General features: G+C 39.2%; 1 protein-coding gene across 1 annotated transcript in view; it reads right to left on the reverse strand.

Annotated features, from left to right (window-relative positions):
* The window catches only part of LOC126159972 (protein DDI1 homolog 2-like), a gene marked incomplete at its 5' end in the record, with an annotated part of 136,765 nt that overhangs the window by 47,233 nt on the left and 73,754 nt on the right, over positions 1-15,778 (reverse strand). Inside the window, one exon of the mRNA XM_049916779.1 lies at positions 1,336-1,552. Coding sequence (XP_049772736.1) covers positions 1,336-1,552 — 217 coding nt within the window. The remainder of the gene's footprint in view (positions 1-1,335; positions 1,553-15,778) is intronic.

The following is a 15,778-nucleotide window of genomic DNA, read 5'->3' on the forward strand; positions in this document are numbered from 1 at the left end:
GCATGTTGCACGCATGTTGGACATAAAATCTGAAACTATTAACATATTTTAGCCTGCCGTAATTATGCGAACGTATTTTAATTCATTTGATAGCTCCCGACCACAAACATCTGTTTTGTTATCATTTAACGTGATAGCAATAAACGAAGAGGAAACAACAAAATCACTGAACGTAAACACTGGTCACATGGAGACGACCCACCTCCACACCACAACTCGGACTGCTCTGTGCATCAGCCCCGGATCTACTATTATTTCCCAACCAACGCAATATTAAGTAGTGGCGCCCAGCCACACTTCTGTAACCAGAAGCGGGAGAAGGTACTACTCATACGCAACTCAACTGTGCATGTGCAAGAGCCCGCTCGCAACTGCTCCAACGAATCCAATTTAAACAGTTGTCATGTCACGCTCATCGGAGGCAATTTGTTGTTATAAGGTATTGCATAGTGTTCCTAAAGCCTTTGACACACTTTACTGTTGGCAGACGCTTGTATGAGCACTGTTTTGTTGTTGTATACAGCGCATTTCCTTTGCAACTTAAGTTTTATTTTCGTTTTTTTTTTTTTTCTTCTCCCGTTCATGTTTTGTTGCTGCAGTATCATTCTGCGGTAGCGGGATACAATAATATCCTTTGTTAGAGTATTGGTTCTACCAGTCAAAATCACAAAAATTTAACTGAAAACTAAAACAATGAAAAATTCCCGGAATTCTGAACAATTCCCGGGTTTTTCCTGAATCTCCCGGGTCGTCTACACCCTGCAGTTGTTTATAGACAGTTTGGCATAATGATAATACCCTCGTAGTGCATTTACTATCTTACAAAGTTACTCATCGACAATTACTCACAGTTTGGAAACAATAGTAACATTCATAAACATAGAACTAGAAAGAGAAGTGGTTTGCACTATTCACCACACAGACTTAGTGCGGTACAGAAAGAGTGATGTGCTCAGCTATAAAAATCTTTGACCACAAACCCAGTGATGTAAACAATTTAATAGAAAAGAAAAATAAACATCAAATAATATTTCATCTGCTTGACAAGACCTTCTAAGCCTAAAAGTGTGTGTGTGTGTGTGTGTGTGTGTGTGTGTGTGTGTGAGAGAGAGAGAGAGAGAGAGAGAGAGAGAGAGAGAGAGAGAGAGAGAGAGTGTTTGAACACTTTTCAAGTACATTTTACTGTACGGGAAAAGGGTAGCTTAAGACAACCTTGTAAAATTCCAACAACATAGTGAGAGACAAAGTTATGCTCCATGCAAAAAAACCAACCGTGGCCCTAGGTAACATAAAGCCAGGCGAACAGAATACGGAGCAGAGTAGATTCACACTCACTACGGTGCGCCATGGCGGAGGCCTCCGAATCCTGTAGGGCGCGCGCCAGCTCGCGATCCTCTGCCTCACAAATGGACCGCCCCAACGATTCTGCGGACATGCTCTCCCCAGGCCCAGAGAGCCGGGCACACTCTGGCAACTCAGACTCGGGCAGGAACGGCGTCTCCGTTCCCGTCGTACCGATGCGGAGCACGTTCTTCTGAAGGTCAATGCAGCACTGTGGGGCAGAAAGGCTCAGTTACTACATCTTATAACGATAATGCCTTCCTCAAAAGTCATTGGAAATGTCTGATACCACCTACTTCTTCTTCTTTTTTTTTTTTTAATACGCATCAGGATAATTATCGGACAATTTGGTGCTTCCTAGGACATTATAGACATACACACACAAGTGTCATTTGACTCAATTTGCTAGAAATCTGAATATTTTGTGAAGACTTGTAAAATGTGTGTCTATATGTATATCACTCTGTCCAATATGCTAATAATACTTGATATTCATTGTGAAAGCAGAAGGTTCTGGAAAAACATATATTGTAATCATTATCAAGAGATTGTTGTCATTAACAAAATTAGGTACAAATGCTAGATTAAATGATTAATTGACAAATTGAAGGAATGCGTGAAAAGCAACAGATAATAAATTGCTGTGAAAGAGTTGGCATATGTGATCGGCACCTCTAATTACCATTATTAGAATCAAGTGATGAGTTAACACAGAGCACCTCATTACCTTGTAAAGTGGCTTGAAGGTTACAAGCTAGCAATGTATTTTCATTTGTTATCTATTTTTATGTCCTGTTCTGTAATTAATATTCTTTATAAACACTTTTCAGATCGTTATCCACTTGTTTACATTACACAGTTCTCCGATTTATATAATTTAAAGCCCCCCCCCCATGAACCGTGGACCTTGCCGTTGGTGGGGAGGCTTGTGTGCCTCAATGATACAGATAGCCGTATCGTAGGTGCAACCACAATGGAGGGGTATCTGTTGAGAGGCCAGACAAACATGTGGTTCTTGAAGAGGGGCAGCAGGCTTTTCAGTAGTTGCAGGGGCAACAGTCTGGATGATTGACTGATCTGGCCTTGTAACACTAACCAAAACGACCTTGCGAATGGCTGAAAGCAAGGGGAAACTACAGCCGTCATTTTTCCCAAGGGCATGCAGATTCACTGTATGGTTAAATGACGATAGCGTCCTCTTGGGTAAAATATTTCGGAGGTAAAATAGTCCCCCATTCAGATGTCTGGGAGGGGATTACTCAGGAGGACGTCGTTATCAGGAAAGAGAAAACTGGCATTCTATGGATCGGAGCGTGGAATGTCAGATCCCGTAATCGGTCAGGTAGGTTAGAAAATTTAAAAAGGGAAATGGATAGGTTAAAATTAGATACAGTGGGAATTAGTGAAGTTCGGTGGCAGGAGGAACAGGACTTTTGGTTAGGTGAATACAGGGTTGTAAATACAAAATCAAAGAGGGGTAATGCAGGAGTAGGTTTAATAATCAATAAAAAAAAATAGGAGTGCGGGTAAGCTACTACAAACAGCATACTGAACGCATTATTGTTGCTAAGATAGACACGAAGCCCACGCCTACTTCAGTAGTACAAGTTTATATGCCAACTAGCTCTGCAGATGACGAAGAAACTGATGAAATGTATGATGAGATAAAAGAAATTATTCAGATAGTGAATGGATACGAAAATTTAATAATCATGGGTGAGTGGTATTCAATAGTAGGAAAAGGGAGAGAAGAAAACATAGTAGCTGAATATGGAATGGGGGTAAGGAATGAAAGAGGAAGCCGCTTGGTAGAATTTTGCACAAAGTATAACTTAATCATAGCGAACTCTTGGTTCAAGAATCATGAAAGAAGGTTGTATACATGAAAGAAGCCTGGAGATACTAGAAGGTATCAGATATTGATATAATGGTAAGACAGAGATTCAGGAACCAGGTTTTAAATTGTAAGACATTTCCAGGGATAGATGTGGAAATCTGAAGATCAGATAGGTAGATCACACAATATATTGATTATGAACTGGAGATTAAAACTGAAGAAACTGCAAAAAGGTGGGAATTTAAGGAGATGGGACCTGGATAAACTGACTAAACCAGAGGTTGTTGATTAAGAGAGAGCATAAGGGAACAACTGACAGGAATGGGGGAAAGAAATACAGTAGAAGAAGAATGGGTAGCTCTGAGGGATGAAGTAGTGAATGCAGCAGAGGATCAAGTAGGTAAAAAGACGAGGGCTAGTAGAAATCCTTGGGTAACAGAAGAAATGTTGAATTTAATTGATGAAAGGAGAAAATATACAAATGCAGTAAATGAAGCAGGCAAAAAAGAATACAAACGTCTCAAAAATGAGATCGACATGAAGTGCAAAACGGCTAAGCAGGGATGGCTAGAGGACAAATGTATGGATGTAGAGGCGCATATCACTAGGGGTAAGATCGATACTGCCTACAGGAAAATTAAAGAGACCTTTGGAAAAAAGAGAGCCACTTCTTTGAATATCAAGAGCTCAGATGGAAACCCAGTTCTAAGCAAAGAAGGGAAAGCAGAAAGGTGGAAGGAGTATATAGAGGGTCTATACAAGGGCGATGTACTTGAGGACAGTATTATGGAAATGGAAGAGGATGTAGATAAAGATGAAATGTGAGATATGATACTGCGCGAAGAGTATGACAGAGCACTGAAAGACCTGAGTCAAAACAAGGCCCCCGGAGTAGACAACATTCCATTGGATCTACTGACGGCCTTGGGAGAGCCAGTCCTGACAAAACTCTACCATCTGGTGAGCAAGATATATGAGACAGGTAAAATACCCTCAGACTACAAGAAGAATATAATAATTCCAATTACAAAGAAAGCAGCAGTTGACAGATGTGAAAATTACCAAACTATCAGTTTAATGAGTCACAGCTGCAAAATACTGAAGCAAATTCTTTACAGACGAATGGAGAAACTGATAGAAGCTGACCTCCAGGAAGATCAGTTTGGATTCTGAAGAAATATTGGAACACGTGAGGCAATACTGACCGTACGACTTATCTTAGAAGATAGACTAAGGAAAGGCAAACCTACGTTTCTGGCATTTGTAGACTTAGAGAAAGTTTTTGACAATGTTGACTGAAATACTCTCTTCAAACCCTGAAGGTGGCAGGGGTAAAATACAGGGAGCGAAAGGCTATTTACAATTTGTACAGAAACCAGATGGCAGTTATAAGAGTCGAGGGGCATGAAAGGGAAGCAGTGGTTGGGAAAGGAGTGAGACAGGGTTGTAGCCTATCCCCGATGTTATTCAATCTGTATATTGAGCAAGCAGTAAAGGAAACAAAAGAAAAATTCAGAGTAGGAATTAAAATCCATGGACAAGAAATGAAAACTGTGAGGTTTGCCGATGACATTGTAATTCTGTCAGAGACAGCAAAGGACTTGGAAGAGCAGTTGAACGAAATGGACAGTGTCTTGAAAGGAGGGTATAAGATGAACATCAACAAAAGCAAAACGAGGATAATGGAATGTAGTCGAATTAAGTTGGGTGATACTGAGGGAATTAGATTAGGAAATGAGATACTTAAAGTAGTAAAGGAGTTTTGCTATTTGGGGAGCAAAATAACTGATGATGGTCGAAGTAGAGAGGATATCAAATGTAGAGTGGCAATGGCAAGGAAAGCGTTTTTGAAGAAGGGAAATTTGTTAACATCGAGTATAGATTTAAATGTCAGGAAGTCGTTTCTGAAACTATCTGTATGGAGAGTAGCCATGTATGGAAGTTAAACGTGGACGATAAATAGATTGGACAGGAAGAGAATAGAAGCTTTCGAAATGTTGTGCTACAGAAGATTACTGAAGATCAGATGGGTAGATCACATAACTAATGAGGAGGTACTGAATAGGATTGGGGCAAGGAGGAGCTTGTGGCACAACTTGACAAGAAGAAGGGGCCGGTTGGTAGGTCATGTTCTGAGGCATCAAGGGATCACAAATTTAGCATTGGAGGGCAGTGTGGAGGGTAAAAATCGTAGAGGGAGACCACGAGATGAATACACTAAGCAGATTCAGAAGGATGTAGGTTGCAGTAGGTACTGGGAGATGAAGAAGCTTGCACAGGATAGAGTAGCATGGAGAGCTGCATCAAACCAGTCTCAGGACTGAAGACCACAACAACAACATAATTTGAAGTCTCGTTTGAGCACTTTATGTATGTGATTGGATGAAGCACGAGTTCCATACCACTCTTACATATTAGTATCCAAATCCATACTGTAATTAATTACCTAAATAAAATAATATGAGACATTATTGTAATTAAAGTTTAGAATGATTTTCTTATGGAAATCTTAAGATATTTCTATAAAAGATTGTTATCCAAATAGTGTACTTTATACCTTATTCAGCTATAACATCAGTTTCTTTACATTTTGTAAATTTTAATTGTAACACTGAAATTCTACAAAATTAATAATGGTAAATTTTGTTAACAACTGTTAAAAATCTATGTAAGGGAAAGCAGCAAGGCCGTGAGTCAGAGTTGTTGTCAGTTGTTGTTGAGCCTGTTAGAGAGTCTGCTTGGAAGTCAAAGAGATTTGTGAAGTCTGTGTTTTGTTAACATGGTGAGTGTGCAGTTCGGATGTCAATTAATGTGAGTAAAATTTCATTAAACATCAAAACACCACATTCATTCATCAATGGACCAGGCAGAAGAAACTTAAGTTTAAGTAATATTCGACATGAACCGTTACAATCTATATCTACATACATACTCCGCTAGCCACCAAGCGCTGTGTGGCGGAGGGTACTATTCACGCCAAAGTCATATTTCCCCCACTCTGTTCCACTCATGGATCGCGCAAGGGAAAACGACTGTCTGAACGCCTCAGTACGAGCTCTAATTTCCCTTATCTTTGAATGGTGACCATTGTGTGATTTTAAAGTTGGTGGTAATAATATATGCTCTGCATCTTCGGTGAAGATAAGATTTTGGAATTTAGTGAGCAGCCCCTTCTGTTTAGCGTGTCATCTATCTGCAAGTGTGTCCCACTTCAAACTTTCTATGAGATTTGTAACACTTTTGCAATGGTTAAATGTACCAATCACGAATATTTCCTCTCTTCTTTGGACCTTCTCAATCTCTTGAGTCAGACCCAACTGGTAAGGGTCCCATACAGACGAACAATAATCCAGCACTGGACGAACTGAAGTATTTCCTTTGTTGAAGAACTGCATCGCTTCAGGATTCTACCAATAAACCACTATCTATAGTTTGCCTTACCCGTTACTTGTGTAATCTGATCATTCCATTTGAGATCATTTCGAATAAGTCACACCCAGATACTTGACGGATGTTACTGCTTCCAAAGACTGGGCATTTATTTTGTAATCTTACATTAATGGGTATTTTTGCCTTGTTATACACAGTAGGTTACACTTACTAATACTGAGAGATAACTGCCAGTCATTACACCACACATTTATTTTCTGCAAATCCTCATTGATTTGTTCACAACTTTCGTGTGATACTACTTTCCTGTAGACTACAGCATCATCGGCAAACAGTCTGAAGCCGCTGTCAACACTATCAACCAGATTGTTTATGTAAATCGTAAAAAGCAGCGGACCTATTATGCTGCCCTTGGGCACACCTGAAGTTACGCTTGTTTCCGTTGAAGTCACCCCGTTCAGGACGACATACTGCTCCCTGTCTGTTAGAAAACTTTCTATCCAACTGCATATGTCATCGGGTAGACCATAAGTGCGCGCTTTTTGGAGCAAGCGACAGTGCGGAACTGAGTCGAACGCCTTTCGAAAGTCGAGAAATATGGCATCAACCTGGGAGGCGGTATCTACAGCCTGTTGTACATCATGCACAAAGAGGACCAGCTGTGTCTCGCATGAGCGCTGTTTCCTAAACCCGTGCTGGTTTCTACAGATGAGATTCTCAGAGTCCAGAAAGATCATTATGTCTGAACACAAAATATGTTCCACAATTCTACAACAAATCAGTGTCAGAGATATTGGCCGGTAATTATATTCATCCGATTTTTCACTCTTTTTATAGATTACTATGACCTGGGCCTTCTTCCAGTCCCGTGGAACTTTCCGCTGTTCCAATGATCTCTGACAGGTGACGGATAAGAGTGGTGCTATATTTGTAGTATAGTCAACACAAAATCTTATGGGGATACCGCTTGGGCCAGATGCCTTCCTGGCGTCTGAGGATCTTAACTGTTTTACAATCCCAGATACACTAAACATTACTTCAGCCATCCTTGCATTTGTTCGATAACTGAAAGGGGGAATGGTGCTGCATTGCTCTACCGTAAATGAGTTTTTGAAAGCTAGATTTAGAATTTCGGCCTTCTGTTTATCATCATCTGTTACATTACCTGTACTGTCAGCAAGATAAGGTAATGAATTATTTGTAGCATTCATAGATTTTACGTACAACCAAAATTTTTTGGTGTTATTGTTAGAATCTGCAGATAAACTATTGCTTTCAAATTCATTAAAAGAATCTCTCTCAATGACGTTTTGACAGTTGCTTTCATTTCGCATAATTTCTGTTTGTCAGTGGGGCAGTGACTGTGCAAAATTCTCTGCTTTCTCAGCAACTTCCTAATATGTTTATTGAACCAAGGTGGATCCTTCCCCTCTCCTATATTTTTGCTACTCAAATGTTTCTCTAGCGTGTGGTGGACAATACCTTTAAATTCCAACCAAAGATGCTCAATATCTTTGTGTCCTGCGGTGAATGCTTGGAGCTGACTATGAACATATTCATTAATGACACTTTTATTTGCTTTCCCAAACAAGAAAACTCTATGCTGTTTCTTTGGTTGCTTTTTTTTTTAACTTCCACTGACGTAGAAGCCACAATGACATTATGGTCACTAATACCTTCTTCTAGATTAACTTCTTCAGAAAGATCAGGTTTGTTTGTCGCCAAGATATCTAATATGTCCCCATCTCGAGTTGGTTTTCTAACCAATTGCTCAAGACTGTATGTTGAGAGCGCTCCTAGAATAACTTCATACGAGTCTTTGCTTCTGCTCCCTGTGATAAACGTGTAATTTTCCTAGTTAATGGACGCCAGATTTAAGTCTCCACCTATAACTAATGGATAATTTGGATATTTATTTCCTATGCACTCAGGACTTTCCCTGAAACGTTCTGTGACGTTTGTTGCGAATGCTAGAGGTCTATAAAAACATCCTAATACAATGGTCACTCCTTGTCTGATTGACAGCTTTATCCAGACTATTTCACAGTCCGACCCAGTATCGATCTCAACTGTGTTTAAACAGCTTTTAACTGCAATGAACACACCACCTCCCATAGCATCAGTCCTATCCTTACTCAACATTGTCCAATGTGAGTTCAAAATTTCACTGCTATTTATGTCTGGTTTCAACCAGCTTTCGGTACCTAATACAATATTGGCATTTCTACTGTTTATTTCGGAGAGTAACTCTGGGATCTTGCTACAGACACTTCAACAACTTACTAACATGAGATTTAGCATATTTAAATCCTTTGGAAGGAACTGTTTAGGTGAACTAACAATTTTTACAATTGGCACACTCACATCCGTGTCATAAACTGGTAATTTTTCAGGCCAATGGTTTGTTTCCTGTGGGGAAGAACCTAATCTAAAAAAACCCCAAGTGCATGCCACAAGTACAGTGCTACCCATGTAGCTGCTTCCTGTGTGTAGTGCACCCCTGATCTATCAAGGGGCGTCCTACAACCTTCCACCCCACAGCATAGGTCGAGGAATCTACAACTATATTCATCACAGAGTCGACGTAGCCTCTGGTTTAGATTCTCCACTCTACTCCAAACCAGAGGACCCCGGTCCACCCTGGGCATGATGCTGCAAATTGTCAGCTTGAGTTAGCTCCATCCTGGGGAGTTTCTAGCTAAGTGTACGACTTGGCAGGGAATAATACCTCTTTGATTTTATCTGAGAAAGATGTCTTTTTGGAATTTGGTTCTCCCATTACTCTAGAAATGAGGCTGGACTCAGGATTCCTTCTGAACATACGGGATGAGCACAAAAGAATTTTACAGTTCCAAAAAATTCATGCACTGGAACAGTACAACTCATTTTCTTCAAACCTTAAGGTGTTACTAGAGTATCTCTGGATGTGGTTTTTTTTTTTTTTTTTTGTTTTTTTAATTTATGGGTGATTCTTTTGTTGCAGGCGCTATCACCAAAAAGCAAGAGTAAAAAAAAAGCAACCATACCAGAAGAGAATAGCTAGTTCATTTGGCAATATGAGAGTCAGCAACGATTGCCTGATGGGTACTTCACACACACTTTTGCTGGGAGCCACCAGTGAGAGTCTCCATTTGTGCCTGGTATGAACAGTTTGAAGATAAGGACTACCTTTGCAAAGGCAAAAGTCCCAGGTGGCCTTCTGTGTCAAAGAAAAATGTCCATCACATTTGAGTAGCGTTCCAGGGAAGCCCACAGAAATTGAGTTGTGAGCTTCAGATCCCACAAACAGTCATTTCCAAAATCCTGCATAAACACTTTTGTGTAAATGACGCACATTGCAGTTGGTCCATGCACTCACTCTGGGAGATTATGCTGCACAGTCAAGTTCTGCACCAGAAGCTCTTCTGTTAAGTTTGGAAGGTAGAAGAAAGAGATACTGGCAGAATTAAAGCTGTGAGGATGGGTCGTGAGTCGTGCTTGGGTAGCTCAGTGGTGGTAGAGCACTTGCCCACGAAAGGCAAATGTCCCAAGTTCGAGTCTCGGTCTGGCACACAGTTTTAATCTGCCAGGAAGTTTTATACCAAGCTGTGTGGCAATCCAATGGAAGGATTTGGATTCGGCGAATGCCTGGAGAATGTTACTTGCCACCATGCGTAGTGCCAACAGTGAAGTACACGGGAGGGAGTGTTACAGAACGGGCCTGTTCCTGCGGTTATGGCACGGTCCCCTTATTGTGCTTACAAAAACACTAAATGCGGAAGGATATGACAGTGAGCGTTCATCAGAGACAAGGAGTGTCCCAGAGACGTGTCTGCTGTTCTCTATATACATACATGATTTGGCAGGCAGCAATCTGTGGTCGTTTGCTGATAATGCCATGGTGTATCGTAATGTGTTCAAGTTGAGTGACTGTAGGAAGATACAAGACAAATTAGAGAAAATTTCCAATTGGTATGATGAATGGCAGCTAACGTGAAAAAATGTAAGTTAATGCAGATGAGTAAGAAGATCACACCTGTAATGTTCAGATACAGTATTGCTAGTCTGCTTGACAGTCAGTCAGTTTGTTTAAATATCTGAGACTAATGCTGCCAAGCGATACAAGATGGAACAAGCATGTGAGAAATGTGTTAGGGAACACGAATGGTTGACTTCGATTTATTTGGAGAATTTTAGGAAAGAGTGGTGCAGCCTATTCTCAAGTACTTTTCGAGTATTTGGGACCCGTGCCAGATCGGATTGCGGGAGGACATTGAGACAGTTCAGATGTGGGCTGCTAGATTTGTTACCGGTAGATTCAAACAACACATAAGTGTTACGGAGATGCTTCGGGAACTCAAATGGGAATCCCTGGAGGGAAGGCAATGTTCTTTTTGAGAAACATTATAGAGAAAATTTAGAGAAGCGGCATTCGAAACTGACTGCCGAACGAGTATACTGCCATCAACATACATTGCATGCAAGAACCACGAAGATAAGAGAAATTAGGGCTTGTACGGAGGCATATAGACAGTTGTTTTTTTCTCACTCTAATTGTGAGTGGAACAGGAAAGGAAATGACAAGTAGTGGTACAGGGTACCCTCTGCCATGGACTACAAAGTGACTTGTAGAGTATCTACATAGATGTAGATGTAGATTTGAACACATTTTACAGCACTGCCTACTGCATACAGTAGAAGAACAGGTCTGAGACAGTGGTGATTATACCAGCGTGACAATGCACCCTGTCATAAGCAACATCTGAGAGACAATGGTTTGTGGACAATAACATTCCTGAAATAGGCTGGCCTCCCAGATTTTCAAACTGAACCCACTGGAACATGCTCCAGATTCTAAATCTCTACGATCTCTGGTTCAGCTCTTGAGGAAGAATTAACTGCCATTCCTGTACAGACAATCAGACAATTGTCCCCAGCAGAGTTCAAGCTGTTATAAAGGTGAATGGTAGACACATCAAACAGCACCTGGAGTACAGCCCTGTACGCAGCCTGATGACATCACACACAGATGGCCAGGTCTCTGTCAGAGCTGCAGTATGATGCATGCTGTAGCTACAGTATATAGACTTTAAAAAGTTCCATATACGAAACAGCAATGGTTTCTCCATCTTTTCTTCTCCTATATAGCCTTATAATTAAATTAAGAAAAATTATACCATCATGTAAAATAATTGAACCAAACCGATCTGCAATTCGCGAGCATATATTATTGCCTTATCAAAGTCCTCCAAATATGCATCTGTAGTCCCGAAAACCAACTGTAATCGTAAAGTTTGTTCTCCCCCCCCCCCTCTCTCTGTCTCTGTCTGTGTGTGTGTGTGTGTGTGTGTGTGTGTGTGTGTGTGTGTGTGTGTTTGGAGATTACCTTTTCTAGCAGCGAAAAAAAATCAGTCATATGCACCAATACACAGACCTTTCCCTTTTGAAATCAATCAAGAGGGCTCTCACAAAATGCAAAAATTTATTTTCCAGGTTATTTTAGTAAATTTCATCTCCACTTATCCTTCAGAATGTGCTGACAGCACACAAAACCCACATCATTTGACAGAATGGAGCATCTCAGACATTCTTCATTAAAAAAAAAAAAAAAAAGTCAAAGCTCTTATTTCTCAGATTTTTCAGATCTAGAGAAACCTTAAGCACAAAAAATTTATGTGACTTTTACACACCTCACTGAAAAATCTGTCAGTGTGTGGTATTAATTTAATCACAAGGCACTTACCTCAATTTTTCTTCCTACGTGGTTTAATCTGTGAAACACTGAATTCATTAAAACAAGTTTTGGAGGGTATTCAAGAATGATTTTGTAGACATTTGTATAATTGTCCAAAATGATCCTGTAGCTCTTTGAAATAAAAATCCTGAAAACTCAAAAATCTGATAAGAATCATAATGAACACTAAATACTTTCGAGCCACAGAGCCAACGAAAATTTATTCTTCAGCACAGAAGAGTTGTATGACAATATGAATCAGTAAACTGTTACAAAAAGTCTGTCAGATACATAACACACACACAGAGCAACACAGTACAAGATACTGAAATATTTGTCTCACTTTAGAAACAAAGCTATTTTTTGTCTCACCTGAAAGAAGTTGTGCACAAACTACAAGGCAGATTTTACTCGAGTAAAACTGTACTCACTCTTAACTTTGTGGCACACCTTATTGAAATAAATTTGGACTTCTTCATGAAAACATAACAAGCATGATGCATAAGAAAGATGAGCTTCTCTCATAACTAAAGGCAACTGAAAGATTGAAAGGTAGTTCTACAGCTGTGTTATATGCAACAAAACATCATTTAGAAGTCACAGAAATTGAACACATACACCTATATGATAATTGTCAGTACCAAATTACTGTAGGCATAGTATAAGGATAGAAGAATTGGCTATATCCATAGAAAGTGGAATAAAATTCTAGGCCAAAGTCATAAATGAGTGCTGCAGTCAAGTTATTTCAGTTCTGTCAGTCTAAAGGACCGCAATACAACTTTTTTAAAACTTCACTAGGTAATCAGCGTGCTAATAATACTTGATAGAAATATCTAGGAAGTCACTGTATGGTCCTATTTCAACATTAATTTCATCTTGAAAAAACTGATTGTACTAAATGTACTGGTTGAGGACATTGTTGTCCAACTTTGGTTTCCTTCCTGTAGTAATATTCCCAACTAAAAAAAAGGCCATACAATAAGTCATCAAGCACTACTGCACTAATTCCAGCTGTTTTTCATGAAACAGGTGTGAACTCCATAATAAATGGTTTATCTGACTATGCTGGTAACATGACAGCAATAAACCATGCTCATCAGTCATGTTTAGCTGAAGAAGAGAGAGAGTATAGTTACCCTGAATCATAAATGCTGATTCACCTCCACCATTTAGAGAGAGAATTTACTACACGAAAGTCTACTAAGGACACACAGGAGATGAAGAATGTCTCTTCAAAAAAATATTCTTACAATGCAATAAATCCACTTTTCCTTTATTCCAGAGATAACTGTAATGAAAACAGAGAAAAAGTTGCAAGCATACTTGCACTAAAAAAAATCTAACATGGTACTGGACGACATCAGGAAGAAAATCTGAAATCCCAAGATGTTCAAAAGAAACTAAAGGAATATCTTACTAGCCACTCCAATATTTTATCAGAATCTTTGGCCCCAGGAGTGCGACTACCAGTTCACACCATTACTGATATTAACTAATTTTTTATTCCAGAGTGTACACCAATGACGACGACGATCCCTAAAATGAGTAACGTAACATAAATGCTTAGTACAAAGTCACAAATAAAACCACAGCTGGATATTACAAAAAGAATGCAATGACTTTTTTTTTCTCAAATGAAATACTTTCCTCCTGCCCTGATTTATTATTTGTATACTTCACATGAATAAGACACAGTGCCACCTTTTGGCTGTTAATGCGTATCTCGACTTGTTCAGCAGAATGAGATTTTTACAACACGAACAAACAAATGAAGAACTAAATATAGCAAAATACACACAGAAAATAAATATTTCTTAACACACAGCAACACAAGAAAACCAATCAGGGAAATCAATCATTCCTCCCCCAATCTGTTCTCAACACAGCAAGTTTTATAGCCGCTGCAGTTCACTCACTTAACTCTAATTAAGAAACTTCATATAAAAAGAATTAATTTTCTGGCATTTTAATAATGTATTCACAAAAAGGGTCATAAATAAGGAAACATTCTATGGTTTTCAAACAGCATTATCTGCAACAGAATCGCAGCCTCAGTTACAGGAAACGGCAGCAACTGATGAAAGCCAAAGGTTCTTCCAGACTGTTAAAACCACATTTGACTACATCTAACCACAAAAGAATAAAAAAATGTCCTGCAAGTATATCATATACAGGCAAAGTGTGGTATATTAGTGAACTGAAAAAATTAAAATGCACTGAATGGCTGTTAAATAATCACTCGAAAGTACAAGTGGTACCAGATCAAATGAAATATTTTGCAGCAAATATTTACATGCAAAAAGAATTTTTAGAGTGGATGTAGAGGAAACCAAGAAGAAAAGCAATGATAGCTTCATTGAAGGAGCTCATAATTCATACACAGTGCTCAGTTCTGTAACAGCATTACTGGAAGAGGCAGATGAAAAGGAAATGTGCTTGGGTAGGGGAGTAGAAAGTTTTCAGATTCCATCATGAAGCTTAGGCAGCTGGAGAAATAATTTGCACAAGGAAGAAAAACAGCAAGTCCTCTGGTTTGTATCTTGGGCCATGCCTCCAACTCACAACATATATTTCAGGCTTTACAACCTGAAAAAAGCCTTCTTCATCAGTCTTCAATAAGCATATCTGAAATACTGTTCATTATCTCTAATATGTGCTGTTTTTATCTTCAAATTCTGGAGATGCACTGTTTTCACACACTGTTTTCAAACTTCCCTTATAAAAAACTGGAATTTCTAACAACACCCTTACGAACTGAAACTTTGTATAACATATGGTCCACTTCTGGTGATGTCACATTCCAATATGGCTGCTGTGCCTGTGTGCCTAAAAGGCATTTATACACCCTATATCAGTGTCAACTGCTCAGATACCGTATGTGATAATTCACTTAATAAGAGAACAACACTCGACCACACTTGCCTTCTCTAATGGTCAAACATCTCAACCAGCTATCAATTCAGCAAAGAATCCAACCAAGCAAGCTTGTCTCCCATAAAAGTCCTTTCCCAATCTTCTGCAGCCTGCTTCTCCAAATTAACGAACTGCAGTATTTGTATAGTCTGCTACAAAAATGTTACCCAACACTAGTACAGTATAAGCAATAAAATCAATTTGACAACATGGCTTCTTTTTCCTTCAAACTTCTCCTGTCGAGTTATTTACCCAATTTGGTTGAAGTGTATCAGGTCTAAAATGTTCACTCATATTCCAAATTAAACATGGCATTTCTCTACATTCGAGACACACCCAAGAACATTTGTAGACACACATATGGACTGGCAAATGGCAAATTGACAAGAGAAAAAAATAGCACAAAAGATGCAAAACCTCTTTAAATGTTTGTATTGATCAAAGAGATGAATTACACATTATTTTTCTGGCTATAGGAAAAATAATGCTCATATAGCTGAGTATGCTTTATAGTCTTAGTGACTAGAGCATTCTTCACTGCAAATGCTAAAAATGCAACAATGGTTACACAAACGTGTTCA

Source organism: Schistocerca cancellata, unplaced genomic scaffold (assembly GCF_023864275.1).
Source record: "Schistocerca cancellata isolate TAMUIC-IGC-003103 unplaced genomic scaffold, iqSchCanc2.1 HiC_scaffold_1150, whole genome shotgun sequence".
NCBI lineage: Eukaryota > Metazoa > Arthropoda > Insecta > Orthoptera > Acrididae > Schistocerca > Schistocerca cancellata.